Below are 20,713 nucleotides of genomic sequence, written 5' to 3' on the forward strand. Positions count from 1 at the left end.
AAATACAGTGAAAAACTGTTTTTTCAAGCTACCAAACAGATCATTTCAAAACATAACTACAATGAGGTAGGACAAAGAGAAAAGCAATGAGATAATACAGAATATAATGTTACAGTTACAGAGAAAGTGCAGGATAGTTAGAAACTAAGGTGCAACACACACAAAATGCTGAAGGAACTCAGTAAGTGAATAAACAGTTGACGTTTTAGGCTGAGACTCTCCGTCAGGACTGAAAAGGAAGCGGGAAGACGGCAGAATAAAAAAGCAAGGAGATGGGAAGGAGGACAAGCTGGAAGGTATTAGGTGAAGCCAGTTGGGTGGGAAAGGTAAAGAGCTGGAGAAGAAAGAATCTGATCGGAAAGGAGAGTGGATCATGGGAGAAAGGGAAGGAGGAGCGGCACCAGGCGACCGTGATAGGCAGGTGAAGAAAAAAAGTAAAAGGTCAGAGTGGGGAATGGAAGAAGAAGGAAGGAGGAAGAGAAAAGGAAAAAAAAGAAAAACATTACCAGGAGAAATTGATGTTCATGGCATCAGGTTGGAGGCTGCCTGGACGGAACGTATGTTGCTCCTCCATCCTGAGGGTGGCCTCAATGTGATAGCTTGAGAGATTAACAATTCATCTTTAAAGTGCTAGCGATCTGTTCAAGAATCTGATAACATTGGGATAGAAGCTGTCTTTGAGCCTGGTGGTGAGTGTTATCAAACTTTTTTATCTTCTGCCTGATAGAAGATGGGAAGAAGATAAAATCATCAGGGGAAGGACTTTTAATTACTCCGCCTGCTTACCAAAGGCAGTGAGAAGTATTGACATGTCCATGGAGGGGAGTCTAGTTTCCTTGATGTGCTGAATTGGATCCATAGCTCTGCAGTTTCTTGTGAGATTGGACACCTATGGCAACAGTGACGTCCATTTTCCTACTGGTAACCTATTCATTCACACAGAGTCACCAACACTCCCCAGATTCTCCCACCAGCTACACAGACAAGAGGCAATTTATAGTTACCACCAAACCAGCACTTCTTTGGGATGCAGAAGAAAGCCAAAGCATCAGAAGAAAGTAATTTGCCTACAGGGAGAATGTGCAAACTTCATGCAGACGGTACTGGAAGCCAGGACCAAACCTTTGTCATTGGAGCCACAAGACTGCTGCATCACCTTGCTAGCAAAAAAAATATGGCTGGTTTAAAAGACATAGAAATTTCCAATTGTCCTTTATTACTCTGTCTGAAAGGCAGCATTTGTGTGGTTGGGGAGAAATTAATTAAAGAGACCTGTAGATAGAGTTGCAATATTAAAAGCATTAAGTTCTTGTGTGCAGATCAACATTCATCCTTCAACTAGTCTTACTTAAAATAGTACAGTCACAAGTCTTGTTGTCTCTAGACTATAGTTCTGTACAACTTGTCTGTTAAATTTACCTACATAACAATGAGCACTGTTCTGAAGTACAGTGGATTCCAGTTAATTGGGACACATTGGGACCAGTACATTTGGGCTCATTAAGTGAGTAATAAATAATATGCTTAAATGAAAGACAGAACAAATTAGAACATTATCAATACAGTCCTACAAAACTGCATTTTAGTTCCTAATAGTTATCGAAGAAGGAATTCATGCTGTGTACATGTTCTTTTGATTGTACGTGAACAAAATCGGCACTGACATCAAGTGTAGATAATAGACTGCCCTCATATAGTCCTATCAATGGTTGCATCCTCCAAATCTTCATTTTCACTGTAACATTCAAGATGATTTTGATACCTTCAAGTTCTTCATAGTTTCTAACTTGCTGAGGTGGTGAAATTGTTTCATTTTCACTCCCAGCTGTTCCTGGTATCTCCAAACCTGAAACCTTGAAACTGCAGAGAGCAAAACAGTTCGGAATTGCCTTAATGCTAATCTCTCATCAACTATCAGTGACAAAAGTCACTGCTTTTTGAAAACAAGCACATGCAAGTGACGCTATTTAAAATTATTCACTATAAGCACGGTGTAAGCAACAACTGCACATGCACATGTTTGACATGAGTTAGAAACTGTTCAGCAACAGTCTACTGCACCAGTTAAGCAGCATAGTGTCCCAAATAAACAAAGGAAGTTGCAGCTATTTTCTTAATTAATTAAGAGTTGTCCCAAATAATCAGCTGCCCCAATTAATCAATCTAATTAATCAGAATCTTCAGGCACCATGCCTTACTCACTGTATCAGAAGTGAAAGTACAGACTTTGGTCCTTGGAAGTGTCTGTATTTCGATCAAATCTTTTGCCTTATTTGAGCATTGGGAAGACAAGACAATGATCGATTAACTGGAGGTTTTGAGCGTGAATCCAGTTTCCTTCAGTTCTGATCTTCCATTCCAGACCTTTGGGGGAGGGCAGTGTTAATGTGACTATCTCAATTATTTCAGCGAAAGCAAACTGTGTGTCATCGTACTAAAGTAAAGCCCTGTCCAAGAGTTTCATTGACAGGAGTTAATAGACAATAGACAATAGGTGCAGAAGTAGACCATTCGGCCCCTCGAGTCTGCACCACCATACTGAGATCATGGCTGATCATTCACTATCAATACCCAGTCCCTGCCTTGTCCCCATATCCCTTGATTCCCCTATCCATCAGATATCTATCTAGCTCCTTCTTGAAAGCATCCAGAGAATTGGCCTCCACCGTCTTCCGAGGCAGTGCATTCCACACCTCCACAACTCTCTGGGAGAAGTTCTTCCTCAACTCTGTTTTAAATAACTGACCTCTTATTCTCAATCCATGCCCTCTGGTACTGGACTCTCCCAACATCTGGAACATATTTCCTGCCTCAATCCTATCAAATCCTTTAATTATCTTAAACGTTTCAATCAGATCCCCTCTCAATCTCCTCAATTCCAGTGTGTACAAGCCCAATCTCTCCACGTAAGACAGCCCTGCCATCCCAGGAATCAACCTAGTGAATCTACGCTGCACTTCCTCAATTGCCAGAATGTCCTTCCTCAAACCTGGAGACCAAAACTGTACACAATATTCCAGGTGTGGTCTCACCAGGGCCCTGTACAAATGCAAAAGGACATCCTTGCTCTTGTACTCAATTCCCCTTGTAATAAAGGCCAACATTCCATTTGCCCTCTTCACTGCCTGTTGCACTTGCTCATTCACCTTCATTGACTGATGAACTAGGACTCCTAGGTCTCTTTGCATTTCTCCCTTACCTAACTCTACACCATTCAGACAATACTCTACCCTCTTGTTCCTGCTTCCAGTGGATAACTTCACATTTATTCACATTGAATGACATCTGCCAAGTATCTGCCCACTCACCCAGCCTATCCAAGTCTCCCTGTATTCTCCTAACGTCCTCTTCGCATGTCACACTGCCACCCAGTTTAGTATCGTCAGCAAACTTGCTGATATAGTTTTCAATGCCGTCATCTAAATCATTGACATAAATCGTAAAGAGCTGTGGTCCCAATACAGAGCCCTGTGGTACCCCACTAGTCACCTCCAGCCAGTCCGAGAAACACCCATTCACTGCTACCCTTTGCTTTCTATCTGCCAACCAGTTTTCTATCCATGTTGAAACCCTGCCCCCAATGCCATGAGCTCTGATTTTACTCACCAATCTCCTATGTGGCACATTATCAAATGCCTTCTGAAAATCTAGGTACACAACATCCACTGGCTTACCCTCGTCTAACATCCTTGCTACACCCTCAAAAAAACTCCAACAGATTAGTCAAGCATGATTTGCCCTTGGTAAATCCATGCTGGCTCGGCCTAATCCTATTTCTGCCATCAAGATGTGCCACAATTTCGTCCTTAATGGACTCAAGCATCTTCCCCACGACTGACGTTAGGCTAACAGGGCGATAGTTCTCTGTTTTCTCCTTCCCTCCCTTCTTGAAAAGTGGGATAACATTAGCCACTCTCCAATCTTCAGGAACTGATCCTGAATCTAAGGAACATTGGAAAATGATTACCAATGCATCCGCAATTTCCTGAGCCACCTCTTTTAGAACCCTCGGATGCAGACCATCTGGACCCGGGGATTTATTAGCCTTCAGTCCTACCAGTCTACTCATCACAGTTTCTTTCCTAATGTCAATCTGTCTCAATTCCTCTGATATCTTATGACCCTGGCCCATCCATACATCTGGGAGATTGCTTGTGTCCTCCCTGGTGAAGACAGATCTAAAGTACGCATTAAATTCTGTTGCCATTTCCCTGTTTCCCATAACAATTTCTCCCAATTCATTCTTCAAGGGGCCAACATTGTTCTTAACTATCTTCTTTCTCTTCACATAGCTAAAAAAGCTTTTGCTATCCCCTTTTATATTCCTGGCTAGACTGAGCTCATACCTGATTTTTTCTCTCCGTATTGCTTTTTTAGTTAAGATCTGCTGTTCCTTAAAACTTTCCCAATTATCTTAGCCCTGTCATACTTCTTTTTCTTTAATGCTATGCAATCTCTGACTTCCTTTGTCAACCACTTTGGCCCCTTCCCCCTCTTTGAATCCTTCCTTCTCATTGGAATGAACTGCTTTTGCATCTTTTGTATTATCCCCAAGAATATCTGCCACTGCTGATCCACTGTCTTTCCTCCCAGGGCATCTGCCCATTTAACTTTGGCCAGCTCTTCCCTCATGGCTCCGTAGTCTCCTTTATTTAATTGCAACACTGGCACCTCTGATCTGCCCTTATCCCTCTCAAATTGTAGATAAAAACTTACCATGTTATGATCACTACTTCCTAATGGCTCCTTTACTTCAAGATCACTTATCAATTCCTGTTCATTACACATCACCAAGTCCAAAATAGCCTCGTTCCTTGTTGGCTCAAGCACAAACTGTTCCAAAAATACATCCCTTCGACACTCCACAAACTCCCTATCCTGGGGTCCAGCACCTACCTGTTTCTCCCAGTTCACCTGCATGTTGAAATCTCCCATAATGACTGCATTACCTTTAGCACATGCCAATGTTAACTCCCTAATCAACTTGTACCCAATATCCACGCTACTGTTTGGGGGCCTGTACACAACACCCATTAGGGTCTTTTTACCCTTACTGTTCCTCAGCTCAATCCACACAGACTCTACTTCCCCTGTTCCCAAGTCACCTCTTGCTAAGGACTGAATCTCATTCCTCACCAACAGGGCCACCCCACTCCCTCTTCCCATATTTCTGTCTCTACGATAGCACGTATACCCTGGTACACTCAATTCCCAGGCCTGATCCCCTTGCAGCCATGTCTCCATTATCCCAACAATATCGTAGTTCCCCATTTTCATCTGAGCTTCAAGCTCATCTGTCTTATTTCTGACACTACGCGCATTCAAGTATAGAATTCTTAGCCCATTCCTCCTCTCTTTGCTTAAAACACTGTCTATTGTACCTAACCCAGCTCCTTGAACTTCCATCGGGCTAATTGCACCTTGAATTTTGATGACCTTCTCAAGATCACCCAAACCTTCTACACATTTAACCCCATGCTCCTTCTGACCAACCCTTTGTACATGTAACTTCTCCAACACATGTTCTGTCTCACCTTTCTCCTTTACACAATTAATATTTGGGAAACGTGTATTCCCCACCTGTCCGTTATCCTTCATCATATCATCTTCTCTCGTAATCTGGATCCCTGCCCCCTGCACATCTAGTTTAAACCCCCCCTAGCAGCACTAGCAAACACTCCTGCAAGAATGTTAGTACCCCTCCGGTTCAGATGTAGACCGTCCCTTCGAAACAGATCCCAATGTCCCTGGAACAAAGACCAATTATCCAAAAACCTGAACCCTTCCTTCCTGCACCATGCTCTCAGCCTCGTATTAATGTGCATAATCATTCTATTCTTCACCTCACTCGCATGTGGCACAGGTAGCAATCCCGAGATTGTCACCCTGGAGGTCCTGCCTTTCAGCTTCCCTCCTAACTCCCTGAACTCTCTAAGCAGGACCTCCTCACTCACCTTACCTACATCATTGGTCCCTACATGGACCACTACATCTGGGTTCATGCCCTCATTCTCAAGAATAGCCTGCACCCAATCTGAGATGTCCCGGACCCTGGCACCAGGGAGGCAACATACCATCCGAGACTCCCGATCTGCCCCACAAAATCTCCTATCTGCCCCCCTGACTATAGAATCCCCTAACACTGTTGCTCTCTTCTCTTCCCTCCTCCCCTTTCTAGTTGAGGGTTCAACCTCTGTGCCAGAGGCAGGACCACTACAACTCATTCCTGGTAGGTCATCCCCATCAACAGTATCCAGTACGGTATACTTATTGTTAATGGGAATGGCCGCAGGGGTGCTCTGCTCTCTCTGCCTGCTCCCCCTGCCTCTCTGGACCGTCACCCATCTGTCTACTTCTTGAATTTTTGGTGTGACTACCTCCTGATAACTCCTATCTATCTTTGCCTCTGCCTCCCGAATGATCCATAGTTCATCCAGCTCCCAGTTCATCCAGTTATGAACTGGATGTAGTTCATCCAGTTATGGAAGTGTTTCGCCTATGATCAAAGGAACTCAGTGAGATGTCATTAATGCAAAAGAATCTACAGAACATATCTAGGTTTCTACAATTATGCAGAGAGAAGTAATACCACAAAGCCTAACTGAACAATTAAAAAACCAAGTATCTGAAGTTGAAAATGCCCTTTATTCTTCTACCCCTTCTTGGGCCATCCCTGAAGATCAGAGATGACCTGCTTCCACTCCAATTGTTTGGGTTCCCTATTGACTAATGGGGACAATGTGGCTTGGTTAACTAGGTGCTTTACAAAAGGCCTGACGTTTTGATCTTAAAGTCACAAAGTCATATAGCACCGAAACAGTCCCTTAATCCCTATTTTCCAATGTCCATGCTAATCATCACTCACCTTCACTATTCCCGTTTGCAGTTTCACCCTCAAACGCCCTTTCCATCTGTTAGACAAACACTAGGTCGGTGACATAGGTAGATTTCACCATCAGTCTGGCTTTGCTGAGAGGGGGCTTCTGAGGTCCAGATTTTCTAGCATCACATAATTCTTTTGAAAGGTACATTTGGAGCAGGCTGGTAGAATCACTTTCTTTTGTAGTTAGGCTCAGCCTTTCTGCTTCAGTGAATAAGTCTATGCCTTAAGGAAAAGAAACCCCATACTCTGTAAACACAAAATGCTGGAGGAGCTCAGCATCGATGAAAAAGAAACCACATACTCTGTAAACACAAAATACTGGAGGAACTCAGCATCTATGGAAAAGAGTACAGTTGTCGTTTCAGGTCGAGACTCATCGGCAGGACAGGGGAGAAAAAGAGGAATCAGACTTAGAAGGTGGGGGGGAGGGGAAGGAGAAACACAAGGTGAAAGGTGAAACCGGGTGGGGGGAGGGGTGAAGTAACGAGCTGGGAAATTGATTGGTGGAAGAGAAACAGGGTTGGAGAAGAGGGAATCCAATAGGAGAAGACAGTAGGCCATGGAAGAAAGAGAAAGGGATGTGGGGAGGAGCACCAGAGGGAGGTGATGGGCAGGAAAGAGCTATGGTGAGAGAGGGAAAGGGGGATGGGGAATAGAGAAGGGAGGGCATTACCAGAAGTTCAAGCAATCAATGTTCATGCCATCAGTTTGGAGGCTACTCAGCCTGTGTGTGGCCTCATTACAACAGTGGAGGAGGCCATGGATGAACTAATTAGAATGAGAATGCAGAGTGGAATTAAACTGAGTGGGCACTGTAAGATCCTGCTTTTTCTGGCAGACAGAGTGTAGGTGCTTGGCGAAGTAGTCATCCAATCTATGTCGGGTCTCATCAGTGTACAGGAGGCCACACTGGGAGCACCGGATACAATAGATGACCCAACAGACACACAGGTGAAGTGTCGCCTCACTTGGAAGGACTGTTTGGAGCCCTGAATGGTAGTGAGGGAGGAGGTGTAGCACTGATTCCACTTGCAAGGACAAGTGGCAGGAGGGAGATCAATGAGGAGGGACATCTGGACAAGAGAATCACGTAGGGATTGATCACTGCAAAAACCAGAAAGTGGGGAGTGGGAAAGATGTGTTTAGTGGTGGGATCCCACTGGAGATGGCAGAAGATACAGGGAATTACGTGCTGGACATGGAGGCTGGTGGGGTGGTCACCTCTCATATTGTGTTTTTTTCTCCCCTTCCCCACCTTCTAACTCATATTCCTTATCCTCATTGTCCAGTCCTGCTGAAGGGTCTTGGCCCGAAACATTGACTGTACTCTTTTCCATAGATGCTGCCTGGCCTGCTGAGTTCCACCAGCATTTTGTGTGTGTTGCTTGGATTTCCAGCATCTGCAGATTTTCTCCTGTTTGTGATTGGAATCACCACCCATTCTCTAGTTCAAGACACAATGAGCAATAGAAATGCAAGAAGGATGTAGGATGGAAGAAGTATATTCAAAAAGGTTAATAGCTTACTAGCCTTTGAATCAAAGAACTAGTATGTAAAATGGAGGAAATTTTGCTCTTCAAGCTAGGATCAGATGTACATCAGATATATGCTGCTGGGCAACAGATTTTAGGAAGGGGTATATTGAAAGGATTGTAGTGGAAAATTGTGAAAATAGATTGCAGTGTCTATTTTTAATGATATGTTGTTGATTGATTACTTGTTTGAATTTCTGGAACATTGAAGTAATTGGTTCCTTAAAGATTGGCATGGGCAGGGGAACTGATAGCTGACAACCAAGTCCAGCTCCTGGCCTTCACATGTGGCTTAACTATAAGCCTGGAAGAACTGTTTGTGCTGACAGGAGAAGGAACAAAGACAAGTTACTGGCACCTTAAGACCAGTCACTTCGGGTAGGTTAGGCTCATCAGCCATGATTGGCAGCTCATCTGGGAGAAGGAAGACTCTGATCCTCTGCTGTCTTGAGGCTATACCCACTCATGGTATAGCATGGTATAGCATCACCAGTAAACCCCAAGATAAAAATCCTGAGCTCGAGTCCCCAAGGCAGACCAATGTTGAGTTCAACGCTGACTGTCAACTCCTGTGATGCCGTCGATGCCAAATTATATCGGTCTCTGCTGTTGCATTGGATTCATCAGCTGTGTGGAGAGGGGAGCCTGCTGCATGGGCAACCGTTTGCTGTCCGTATCGTACTCTGGCTTGCGTACTAGCCTGCATATCAAAGGAGGGCCTTGTGAAGCAATTGATAAGCAAAGAACTGACTTCTAAAGATGGGTTGGGCAATTCCTGGCTTGTGCTTTGTAAATGGTGGACAGGTCTTGGAGATCCAGAGCAAAAGCCTTTCAATGCTAAGTGTCTCACTTTAGACATGGTATTGTAGCCTTGGCTTGTTGTTCATTTGTACTACTGCTCCACTTAATCATTAACCTTAACTCTAAGTGACTATCAGTGTAAGGAGTGGAAGCGTGGCAGGAGGTGCATGGTGAAGCAAAACTCTTAGCAACTTCAATTTAATTTTGAAATTGCAAATGGTTCCATAACTTTTCTCTCCTCTTTGTTTAAGAACTTGGATTGAAATTATAATTTAATGACCTCAGAGAAACACTACTGCACCAGAATTTCACTTTGGAGAAGATGTTTGCTAATCGGAGGAGTAACTAAAGTTATAGAGTATTAGTGCTCTGCAGCACAAAACAGGCCCTTTGGCCCATCTAGTCCATGCCAAAATATAATTCAGCCCAGTCCCTTTGACTTGCACCCAGCCCATAGCCCTCAATACCTCTCCCATCCATGTCCATATCCAAATATCTCTTAAATGTTGAAATTGAACCTGCATCCACCACTTCCACTGGTAACTCACTCTCCGTGAAGAGATTTCATCTTTCAACCCTTAATCTATGTTCAAGTCTTAGCTGACCTCAGTGGAAAAAGCCTAATTGCATTAACCCTACCTTTACCCTTAATAATTTTGTAGACCTCCATCAAATCTCCCCTCTTTGTTCTATGGTCTAGGGAACAAGGCCCTAGCATGTTCAGTCTTTCCCTATAACTCAAGTCCTCAAGTCCTGGCAATATCCTTGCAATTTTTCTCTGTACTAAAGGTGGTCAATCCTTTTATAACACAACTTTGAGAAACCTTAACTAGACTTAAAATATCAACATTTGCATTATTTAAATTCTTTGGAACAGCAAGAAGTTTAGGTCTAATTTTAACTTAACCCCCCCCCCCCCCCCCAGTAGGAAAGTGATGATGTCAGGTCAGATGTCTTTTGACCTCAATTTGAATAAGATTGGACTAAGGGCTATGACTTGAACAAGTCCTGCTTGTGCTGGGCACATTAGGTTCAAATCTGATACAAAGCTACATATTGTTTTACTTTTAGACAATTGACCATGATCAACTAATCTTTCCCACATTGGCTTAACCCCCAAAAATAGATGGCAGAGTTCAATGAGATGGGTCAGCATCTGTTTCCACTGAATAAAACATTTCATATATTGGAGGCCTAATGACAAGTGAAAATGTCTTCTTATATGTAGATTGGGCATCAGTTTAAAAGTGTGTGAGGTGGAATTTTGATCTTGATCAGGATGAAGTCGAAGTAGAGCAGGCTTGTGTGCTGGACAATGTGGAGATTAAGGAAGAAGAAGTGCTGGATCTTCTTAAAAACATTAAGATTGATAAATCCCCAGGGCCGGATATGATACACCCCAGGTTGTTGTGGGAATTAAGAGAAGAGATCGCAGGAGCATTAGCTATGATCTTTGAATCCTCTTTGGCTGCAGGGGAAGTGCTGGAAGATTGGAGAATGGCAAATGTAGTTCCCTTGTTTAAAAAAGGTAATAGGGACAAACCTGGGAACTATAGACCGGCGAGTCTTACGTCGGTGGCGTACCACTCCGAGCATTTGGAGAAATACAGTCTACTCATGGATAGTCAACATGGCTTTGTGAAGGGAAGATCGTACCTCACGAGCCTGATAGAGTTTTTTGAAGAGGTAACAAAAGAAATTGATGAGGGTAGGGCAGTGGATATGGTCTACATAGACTTTAGCAAAGCATTTGACAAGGTCCCTCATGAGAGACTCATCCAGAAAGACATGAGGCATGGGATGTGGAACCTTGGCTGTTTGGATAAAAAATTGGCTTAAAGGAAGAAAGCAGAGGGTAGTTGTGGAAGGAAAGTATTCTGCCTGGAGGTTGGTGACTAGTGGATTGCTGCAGGGATCTGTCCTGGGACGCCTGCTATTTGTGATTTTTATAAATGACCTGGATGTAGAGGCGGAAGGATGGGTGAGTAAGTTTGTGGATGACATGAAGATTGGAGGAGTTGTGGATGGAGCTGTAGATTTTTGAAGGTTACAAGAGGATATAGACAGGCTACAGAGTTGGGCAGAAAAATGGCAGATGGAGTTCAATCCAGACAAGTGTGAGGTGATGCATTTTGGAAGGACAAATCAGAAGACTGAGTACAGGATTAATGGTCAGTTACTTAAGAGTGTGGATGAACAAAGGGACCTTGGGGTTCAAATCCATACATCCCTCAAGATCGCTGCACAGGTTGATAGGGTAGTTAAGAAGGCCTATGGGATGCTAGGCTTCATTAACAGGGGGATTGAGTTCAAGAGTAGAGAAGTCATGTTGCAACTCTACAAATCTCTGGTGAGACTGCACTTAGAGTATTGTGTTCAGTTCTGGTCACCTCATTATAGGAAGGATGTGGAAGCTATGGAGAGGGTGCAGAGGAGATTTACCAGGATGTTAACTGGTTTGGAGAACAAGTCACATGAAGCAAGGTTAGCAGAGCTGGGACTTTTCTCTTTGGAGGGAAGTTTAGAGGAGACATCAGGGGTAAGTTTTTTTACACAGAGGGTTGTGAGTGCCTGGAATGACTTGCTAGGGATGGTGGCGGAGGCTAAAACATTTGGGGTATTTAAGAGCCTCTTGGACAGGCACATGGAAGAAAGAAAAATGGAGGGTTATGGGGTATTGTGGGGTTAGTACTTTTTTTTAAGGATTATATGGGTCGGCACAACATGGAGGGCTGAAGGGCCTGTACTGTGCTGTAGTGTTCTCTGGTTCTATGGTTCTATTGAATCAGATTTTTAATCTACAGAACAATAAACAATGGTCAAGAAATAATTTTCTTGTATTGAAATTATGGATATTTCATTGAATTGTGTAAAAGGAAAGGCTTAGCTTGCCCCAACTTTATTTCTGTAATGAAAGATACAGGTAGACTCTGTGATCCATTGCATCAGGGTAAGGTAATGTACACCTGGAGAATAAGGAAATCACAGCAAATTCACTAACTAAAAATTTGCATTCGTTAATCAGGAAATAATAAATTCAAAACTTACATCTTGCAGACAAAATACACATGTGAACTGTAAGTTAGTTCCGAATAAACCAGAGGATGAAGCCTCTTTTAACTCATAGAGTCCAGACGTGGGTAGTTGGTTAGGAATAAGAGAGAGGATGAAACTTTCACCCACAGAATAAGCCAGGGAGGTGAAACTTTACGCACAGAATAAGCCAGGGAGGTGAAACTTTACGCACAGAAGAAGCTGGGGGTGAAGCTTCCTTTAATTCATAGAGTCTCAAATGCAGGCACTTCAGAGAGGAAGTTGCCTTCATGAACTACAGTAGTAATTCAATGTAATCATAGCATCTGGATCTGAGTGAAGGCCAACCTAAATAAGGATACGGCATTTCTGGAATAAAGAACAGGAATTAATCGATTAGATTTTTATTTGAAACTGATGGCTATGTATTAACATTTCTTGTGCTTACCATTTTATCTACCAATTTTTAAGAGCTGTTTTAAATTCTAAAAATGCCATTGTTGCATTTAGGATCATATTTACTGATCTATAATGCAATTGCTACGCTACTCATAGTTTAGTATTTTAGCACAAAAGTGAAATAAACATCAGTTACACAAGAAATTCTGCAAATGCTCGAAATCCAAAGCAAGAAATACAAAATGCAGGCGGAGCTCAGCAGGTCGGGCATCACCTATAGAAATGAACAAACAGTCGCCGTTTTGGGCCAAGACCATTCTTCAGCACTGGGAAGGAAGGGGCAAGGTGCCAGAATAAAAAGGTGGGGGGGAGGGGGGGGAGTGGAAGGATAGCTGGAAGGTGATAGTTGAAGCCTATTAAAAACATCAATTATTTTTCATGCCTAGCTATGAAAAAAAACTGTAGAATATTGGATTACTTATACTGCCTCATCTTTAAATTAAACAGGCCTCAGTCCTTCCGATGTCAATAATCATAGTTGGAGTGGGACCTGCAGAGTTTGATGGTGAGTATTCTGTAAATACGGCGTCACCACAGAGAATGTACTGAAATCACCTGTTATCATGAGCAGGTTCCAATGACTTGAAGGAGATCACTTCAACCAGACGATGTTTTGATGGATCTTTCAAGAGACTTTTATAGGGACTATGACATTTATTATAACGTATTTCCACCTTTTCAAAGTTAGCCTTAAGAAGATGGAAGTCATGTATCTCCAGGAACCCTGTGAATGATAGAGTTGTTTTTAATAAGAGTGCCTTATATTTGCATAAAATCCCACCATTTGCCCTTTAGTACAGGGTGCCTCAACACAGACAGACAGTGGAAATCCAATTTAATTTTATGAATTAAGTAACCAAGTATTTGCAAATTTGTTGCCTAGCATTCCCCTATACAGCAACAGACAGGAACTTGAACATGGCATATAAGAGACAACTCCACCCATTTTTTAATAGACATCCACAAGTCAGCTATTTCAGTGAGGATTTCTAAGTCTTAACCACAGTTCCTTCTTTATTTTAGGGAATCCCATCATTAACCTTGCTTTTATTAGTCAAGGCTTTGAGTTCAAAAGTCAAGAGAATGTTGCAACTTTACAGAACTCTGGTTAGGCCACATCTGGAGTATTGCATACAGTTCCACTATGGGAAGGATATTGAGGCTTTGGAGAGGGTGCAGATAAGGTTTACCAGGATGCTGCCTGGTTTAGGGAGCATGTGCTATCATCCGCAGCTCTCTCTGGAGCGCCGGAGACTGAAGGGAGATCTAACACAGGGCTACAAGATTATGAAAGACATAGATGGAGTGGGCAGAGAGTATCGGTTTCCCAGGGTTGAAATGTCTAATACCAGAAGGCATGCATTGAAAGTGAGAGAGGGTAGATTCAAAGGGGGGTATGAGGGGTGAGATTTTTACTCAACGAGTGGTGGATGCACTGCCTGGTGTGGTGGTAGAGACAAATACATTGGAGGCTTTTAAGAGCTGTTTGGATTGGCACACAGATGTAAGGAAGATGGAGGGGTATGGATATTGTGTAGGCAACAGCGTTTAGTGTTTGGCTGTTTCTGATTTGCTTTTTAGCTGGTTCAGGACAACATTGCGGGCTGAATGGCCTGTTCCTGTGCTGTACTGTTGTATGTGCTACGCTTAATGTTCCCATTAAAATCTTATAACTGATTCAAAATATTCTGAATCATTTATATTATTTATAGCTACTTTTGTTTTTAATACAGTGCATGCATTTACTTTCCCAGTTTTCTTCACCCTGTGGTGAAGATGGCAGTAATGTAGCTGTGAGATCCAAGGTTAACAGCATCCCACTGCTGTCTTTTCTGCATCTTAGATTGTTCCATGAGCGTCACTGTTCCCAGATACTTGATTTAAGAAGCACACTCAGTGCGATATTAACCTATAATATGCACTTGCTAGCTTTAACATGTGGGCTGCTGTTCTGACATCAGATACCAGCACAGAACACACGTGCTCTCGGGCTGAAGTGTGAGCACTGACTCATCAGCATGTCAGGTTGGGCACTGACCTCCTTAGCTGTCAGAAAAGGGCCCAAATCTGTTGTTACTCCGTCTTCGTCAACAGTAGCATTCATACAAGCACAAAGGATTCTGCATATGTGCTGGAAATCCAGAGGGACACACATAATATGCTGGAGGCTCTGAAGAAGTCAGGCTCTATTTACGGAGCAGAGTTAAACAGCTTATATTTTAGCCCAAGACCCTTCATCAGGACTGGAAAGGAAGGGGGAAGAAGCTAAATTAGGAAGGTGGAGGGAGGGGAACGTGCAAGCTGACAGCTGATAGGTGAAACTAGTTGAGGGGGAAGGTGGGTGGGTGGTGAACGGGGGGGGGGATGAAATAAGATGCTGAGAGGTGATAGATGGAAAAGGTAAAGGGCTGAGGCAGAAGGAATCTATAGGAGAGGATAGTGGACCACGGAAGAAAGGGACGGAGGAGGGAGACCAGAGAGAGGTAATAGGCAGGTGAGGAGAGGAGAAGGGGTGAGAGGGGGAACAGAATGGAAAGTGGTAAAAGGGAGAAATTACTGGAAGTTAGAGAAATTGATTTACAAGTCATTAGGTTGGAGGCTACCCACATGGAATGAGTAGCATTCATAATACCTCTAAGTGTAGACCATATTCACCTGTACTCTAGCACAAAGGTGCTTCTGGCAGTCTATATTGTCATGTGCACTGGTGATATGCAGTCTTTCCTATTCCCTCCGATGGTTCTAGGGTAGAAGTCCAAACTGGAACCACATCCTAAATATTTTTTGCAAATTCCAGCATTCAGACTCCCCCAGGAAATGGGGTGTGGTGCAGTTTCAGAATGCCACTCTGAATCAACCAGAAGCCAGGTCATCAGCTGAGGTCATATGCTAATACTTGGCTGCTGAATATTCATGTTGCATTCATTAGTAAGTTATTTTGTAGGACTCATTAATACCTTTGTAATGCTAACTACAGCAAGGAAATTCCAATAAGCACACAAAAATTCTGTTCATTTTCAACTCCAAGAAATGCTCAAGGAAAAATCAAGAATTCATACAGTCAAAGAGAGCTACACAGAAACAGACCCTTTAATTGATCTACTCCGTGTCAACGCAACCCACATCTCGACCATAGTCCTCTGTATCCTTCCCGTCCATGTACTTAACCAAACATCTCTTAAACGTTGCAACCAAACTTGCATCCGCCACTTCTGCTGGTAGTTCATTCCTCACTCGAAATACCCTCTGAGTCAGATCTTCCCTCTTAGGTTTCAATTAAATATATTACCTTTCACCCTTAACTCATGACCTCTATTTCTAGTCTCACCCAACCTTAGTGGAAAAAGCTTGCTTGTAAACATCCTATTTATACCCCTTCATAATTTTGTATACCTCTATCAAATCTCCCCTCCTCTCCTATGCTCCAGGAGAAAAGTCATGTCACTCTCTCAGGTCCTCAAGTCCTGGCAACATCTTTGCAATTTTTTTTCTGAACTTTTTCAATCTTATTGGTATCTTTCCTGGATGTTGGTGACCAGAACTGTACACAAATTCTAACATAACATCCTAACTCCTGTACCTTAATTTTTTAAGACCAATGTTCCAAAAGCTTTACAACACTACATACCTGTAATACACACAAAATGCTGGTGGAATGCAGCAGGCCAGGCAGCATCTATAGGGAGAAGCACTATCGACATTTCGGGCCGAGACCCCTCGTCAGGACTAACTGAAAGGGAAGTTGGTAAGAGTTTTGAAAGTAGGAGGGGAGGGGAAAATGCGAAATGATAGGAGAAGACCGGAGGGGGTGGGGTGAAGCTAAGGGCTGGAAAGATGATTGGCAAAAGGGATAAAGAGCTGGAGAAGGGAGAGGATCATGGGACAGGAGGCCTAGGGAGAAAGAAAGGGGAAGGGGAGCACCAGAGGGAGATGGAGAACAGGCAGAGTGATTGGCAGAGAGAGAAAAAAAGGGGAGGGGGGAAAAAAGCTAAATATATCAGGGATGGGGTAAGAAGGGGAAAAGGGGCATTAACAGAAGTTAGAGAAGTCAATGTTCATGCCATCAGGTTGGAGGCTACCCATATAAGGTGGTGTTCCTCCAACCTGAGTGTGGCTTCATCTTGAGAGTAAGAACTAATTCTGCTAGACGGAGGAGAGTGGTGGTAGAGGGGAACTGGTTAGGTCTGGAATCCAAAAAGAAATGAAGAGCTTTGAGACCTTCCTGGTGGGGGATGGAGGTATATAGGGACTGGACGTCCAGGGTGAAAATAAGGCGGTGGGGGCCAGGGAACTTAAAATCATTGAAAAAATTCAAAGCATGAGAAGCGTCATGAACATAGGTGGGAAGGGATTGAACAAGGGGGGGGGGGATAAAACAGTGTCAAGGTATGCAGAAATGAGTTCAGTGGGGCAGGTAATGGGACTACCTGGACAGGCAGGTTTGTGGATCTTGGGTAGAAACGGGAAGTGCGGGGTGTGGGAACTATGAGGTTGGTGGCAGTGGATGGGAGATCCCCAGAGCTGATAAGGTTGGTGATGGTATGGGAAACAATGGCCTGGTGCTCCTTAGTGGGGTCATGATCAAGGGATAAATAAGAGGAGGTAACAGAAAATTGTCACTGTGTCTCAGCCAGGTAGAGGTCAGTATGCCAGACAACAACAGCTTCCCCCCTTATCAGCGGGTTTTATAGTGAGTGTGGGATTGGTGCGGAGGGAGTGGAAAGCAGAGCGTTCGGAAGGAGAGAGGTTGGAATTGGAACAAGGTGTGGTGTAGTCGACCTACCTACCTGTGACAAGAATGGTGGATCTGTATTCTCAGATCATTCTGTTCTACTGCACTCTTCAGTGCCCTACCGTTCACTGTGTTTGTCCTCACAAAATGCAGTACCTCACACTTCTCTGCATTAACTTCCACCTGTGATTTTTTCCTTAAGGCCTGAGTCAGTGAAACCACTACCTTGATCATAGGAGATCTTCCTATAAATTTGGGCATTCCATCCTCCATGATATTTCCATTTTGACATGCAGGATGCCAAATGATAATTAGACTCACAAAATAATTTGTAAGGCTGGAAAATATATTTGCATTGCTGAAGTAAATGACCTTTATTTTTCTTGAGGTTGTCACTTTATTTCCCATTAATCATTGTGCCAGTTTTCAGTTTGTTCTCCCAGTACCATTATTGGTCTGTGGGTTTTCTCGGTGGAAGAACAACCTGGACCTGTATAACTCGGGGACTCAGGCTACATTTTTTCTCTTTATGATATGTTTTTCTGAATTCATAACGATATGTGCTGTTTGTGGTGTTTGCTACGTGCTCAATACCGTGTGCTGTTGATAATTGTTCTGTAGCTTGGCCTCATGGGACGCTGTTTTGTTTAGCTGTATTAATGTATGGTTGAATGATAATTAAGCTTGAATTGAGCAATGGGAATTTTATCTCTCTGGATTATTTGGGAAGGAAGAACCTGTGAAGCAGCATGAAAGCTGATCTATGTTCACCTCAAATGTATCTGCAAGATAAAATTTCCAGACCTCTCTTCTGCAGATATTTGATGATAATGATGGTCCTACCTTATCTACATATCTGCGATGTCAAGCCCAGAAGTTCAGATTCAGATTCAGATTATTGTCATTTCGAAACCACAAATGAAATGCAGTTAAAAAATTAGACAACGTTCCTCCAGAATGATATCACAAAAGCATATGAAAAAACAGACTACACCAGAAAATCCACATGATGTTTGGCAATCCCCGATCCAGAGTCCGGAGAGGCTGCTGTGTACTAATATCACGCTACCGTCTTAGCGCGTTCCCCAGAAAGGAGCTCCAAATCCACCAGACAAAACAAGACCAAAAACTAAAGCTACAAGACCTGCACAAAACCACATAGTTACAATGAAGAGTCTCGGCCTGAAACGTCGACAGTGCTTCTCGTTATAGATGCTGCCTGGCCTGTTGTGTTCCACCAGCATTTTGTGTGTGTTGTAGTTACAACAGTGCAAACAATAGCATATAATTGATTAAAAAAACAGACCATGGGCACAGTAAAAATAGTCCAAAGATGTTAAAAGACTATAAGTTCAAAAGAAATTACCACACAGTTTCCACAAGTCCCCAGGGTCCCGACTGACTCGCCATCCCACGCCGGCGGCAGAAGGGAATACCCCCACTATGGACCTCCACGGTGCTGCCAGACCCAGCCTCGCAGACGCAGCACACAATGAAAGCTCCGTCAAACCCAGCCTCACAGACGCAGCACACACCAAAAGCAACCTGACCGCAGCGGACTCCAAGTCTGTCGAACCTCTGAGCTGATGACCATCCGCTCCGGCACAGCTTCTCCGAGCACCATCCTCTGCCGAGCGTTTTAAGATGGCCCTGCCAACGGCCATCGGAAATGCAACCCCGAGGACTGGGGGCCTGTTCTTCCCAGCAGAGTCCCGGACCTCACAGCAGCAACGAAAAAGGTCTTCCTGGAGATTTCCCAATGTTCCTCCGTGCTCTTATGTCCATTTTCAATCGATTATGATTGCGCAAGGCACCAATAACAGATAATCAGATATTCACAAGTAACAGATAATCAGCTCCGGAGTGGCCCCTGCAAGCTGCGTCACGCCGCCATCTTGGATGTTGCTGGTATTCTCAGAAACAGAATCAGATTCAGCCTCTATTATCACTGCCGTATTTCATGAAATTTGTTGCTTTGTGGCAGCAGTACAGTGTAATATGTAAAAAATATTATAAGTTACAGTAATACATGAAAAATAAAAGAAAGCAAAATAGTTAGCTAGTGTTCATGGATTGATAGACCATTCAGAAATCTGACGGTGGAGGGGAAGCATCGATTGTGTGTCTTCAGGCTCCTGTGCCTCCCTCTCGATGGCAGTAATGAGGAGACAGCCTGTTCTGGATGGTGGGGGTTCTTTGGAAGATGCCCACAATGGTGGGGAGGCTAGAGGCCGTGATGGAGCTGGCTGAGTTTACAACCTTCTGCAGCATTTTCCAATCCCGTGCATCGGCGCCTCCATAGCAGATGCCTAATGAAGTGTTATGTGGCTCACCTGAAGTCTTCTAATGAAAACATTTAATGTTCTTGCTGAAAGAAAGAAGGCTTAGTGATGACCAGCCATTATGGTCTCCATGCAGTGTAAAATACAAGGTGAAGCAGGAACATTTGTCAATTTTACTATCATCTGCACAAGTATGTGCACAGATTCCATGAAAATCTTATTTACCACAGCATTACAGACCCATAGCCATTAGAGACATAACAATCACAAGAAGATCATGAATTAAGCGTTAATTATACCGAAATGTGCAGTACAGAGCCGCCTTACCAGCTGCATCACTGCTTGTTAAGGAAGCTGCACTGTGGCAGGCAGGAAGGCTCGACACTGCCCAACGCATCACTGGCACCAGCCTACCGGACCTGTACAGAAACACAGGAAGGCTCTGCACTGCCCAACGCATCACTGGCACCAGCCTACTGGACCTGCACAGAGACACAGGAAGGCTCGACACTGCCCAACGCATCACTGGCACCAGCCTACCGGACCTGCACAGAGACACAGGAAGGCTCGACACTGCCCAACGCATCACTGGCACCAGCCTACCGGACCTGCACAGAGACACAGGAAGGCTCTACACTGCCCAACGCATCACTGGCACCAGCCTACCGGATCTGCACAGAAACACAGGAAGGCTCTACACTGCCCAACGCATCACTGGCACCAGCCTACCGGACCTGCACAGAAACACAGGAAGGCTCGACACTGCCCAACGCATCACTGGCACCAGCCTACCGGACCTGCACAGAGACACAGGAAGGCTCGACACTGCCCAACGCATCACTGGCACCAGCCTACCGGACCTGCACAGAGACACAGGAAGGCTCTGCACTGCCCAACACATCACTGGCACCAGCCTACCGGACCTATACAGAAACACAGGAAGGCTCTACACTGCCCAACGCATCACTGGCACCAGCCTACCGGACCTGCA

At 44.0% G+C, this 20,713-nt stretch overlaps 1 protein-coding gene across 2 annotated transcripts in view; it reads left to right on the forward strand.

Moving 5' to 3' along the window:
• Positions 1 to 20,713, forward strand: part of LOC132378073 (copine-9-like) — a 643,860-nt gene that overhangs the window by 593,779 nt on the left and 29,368 nt on the right. For both annotated transcript variants that reach the window (XM_059944788.1, XM_059944789.1), the window contains one exon: positions 13,156 to 13,213. In XM_059944788.1, coding sequence (XP_059800771.1) covers positions 13,156 to 13,213 — 58 coding nt within the window. The remainder of the gene's footprint in view (positions 1 to 13,155; positions 13,214 to 20,713) is intronic.

Source organism: Hypanus sabinus, chromosome 19 (genome assembly GCF_030144855.1).
Source record: "Hypanus sabinus isolate sHypSab1 chromosome 19, sHypSab1.hap1, whole genome shotgun sequence".
NCBI lineage: Eukaryota > Metazoa > Chordata > Chondrichthyes > Myliobatiformes > Dasyatidae > Hypanus > Hypanus sabinus.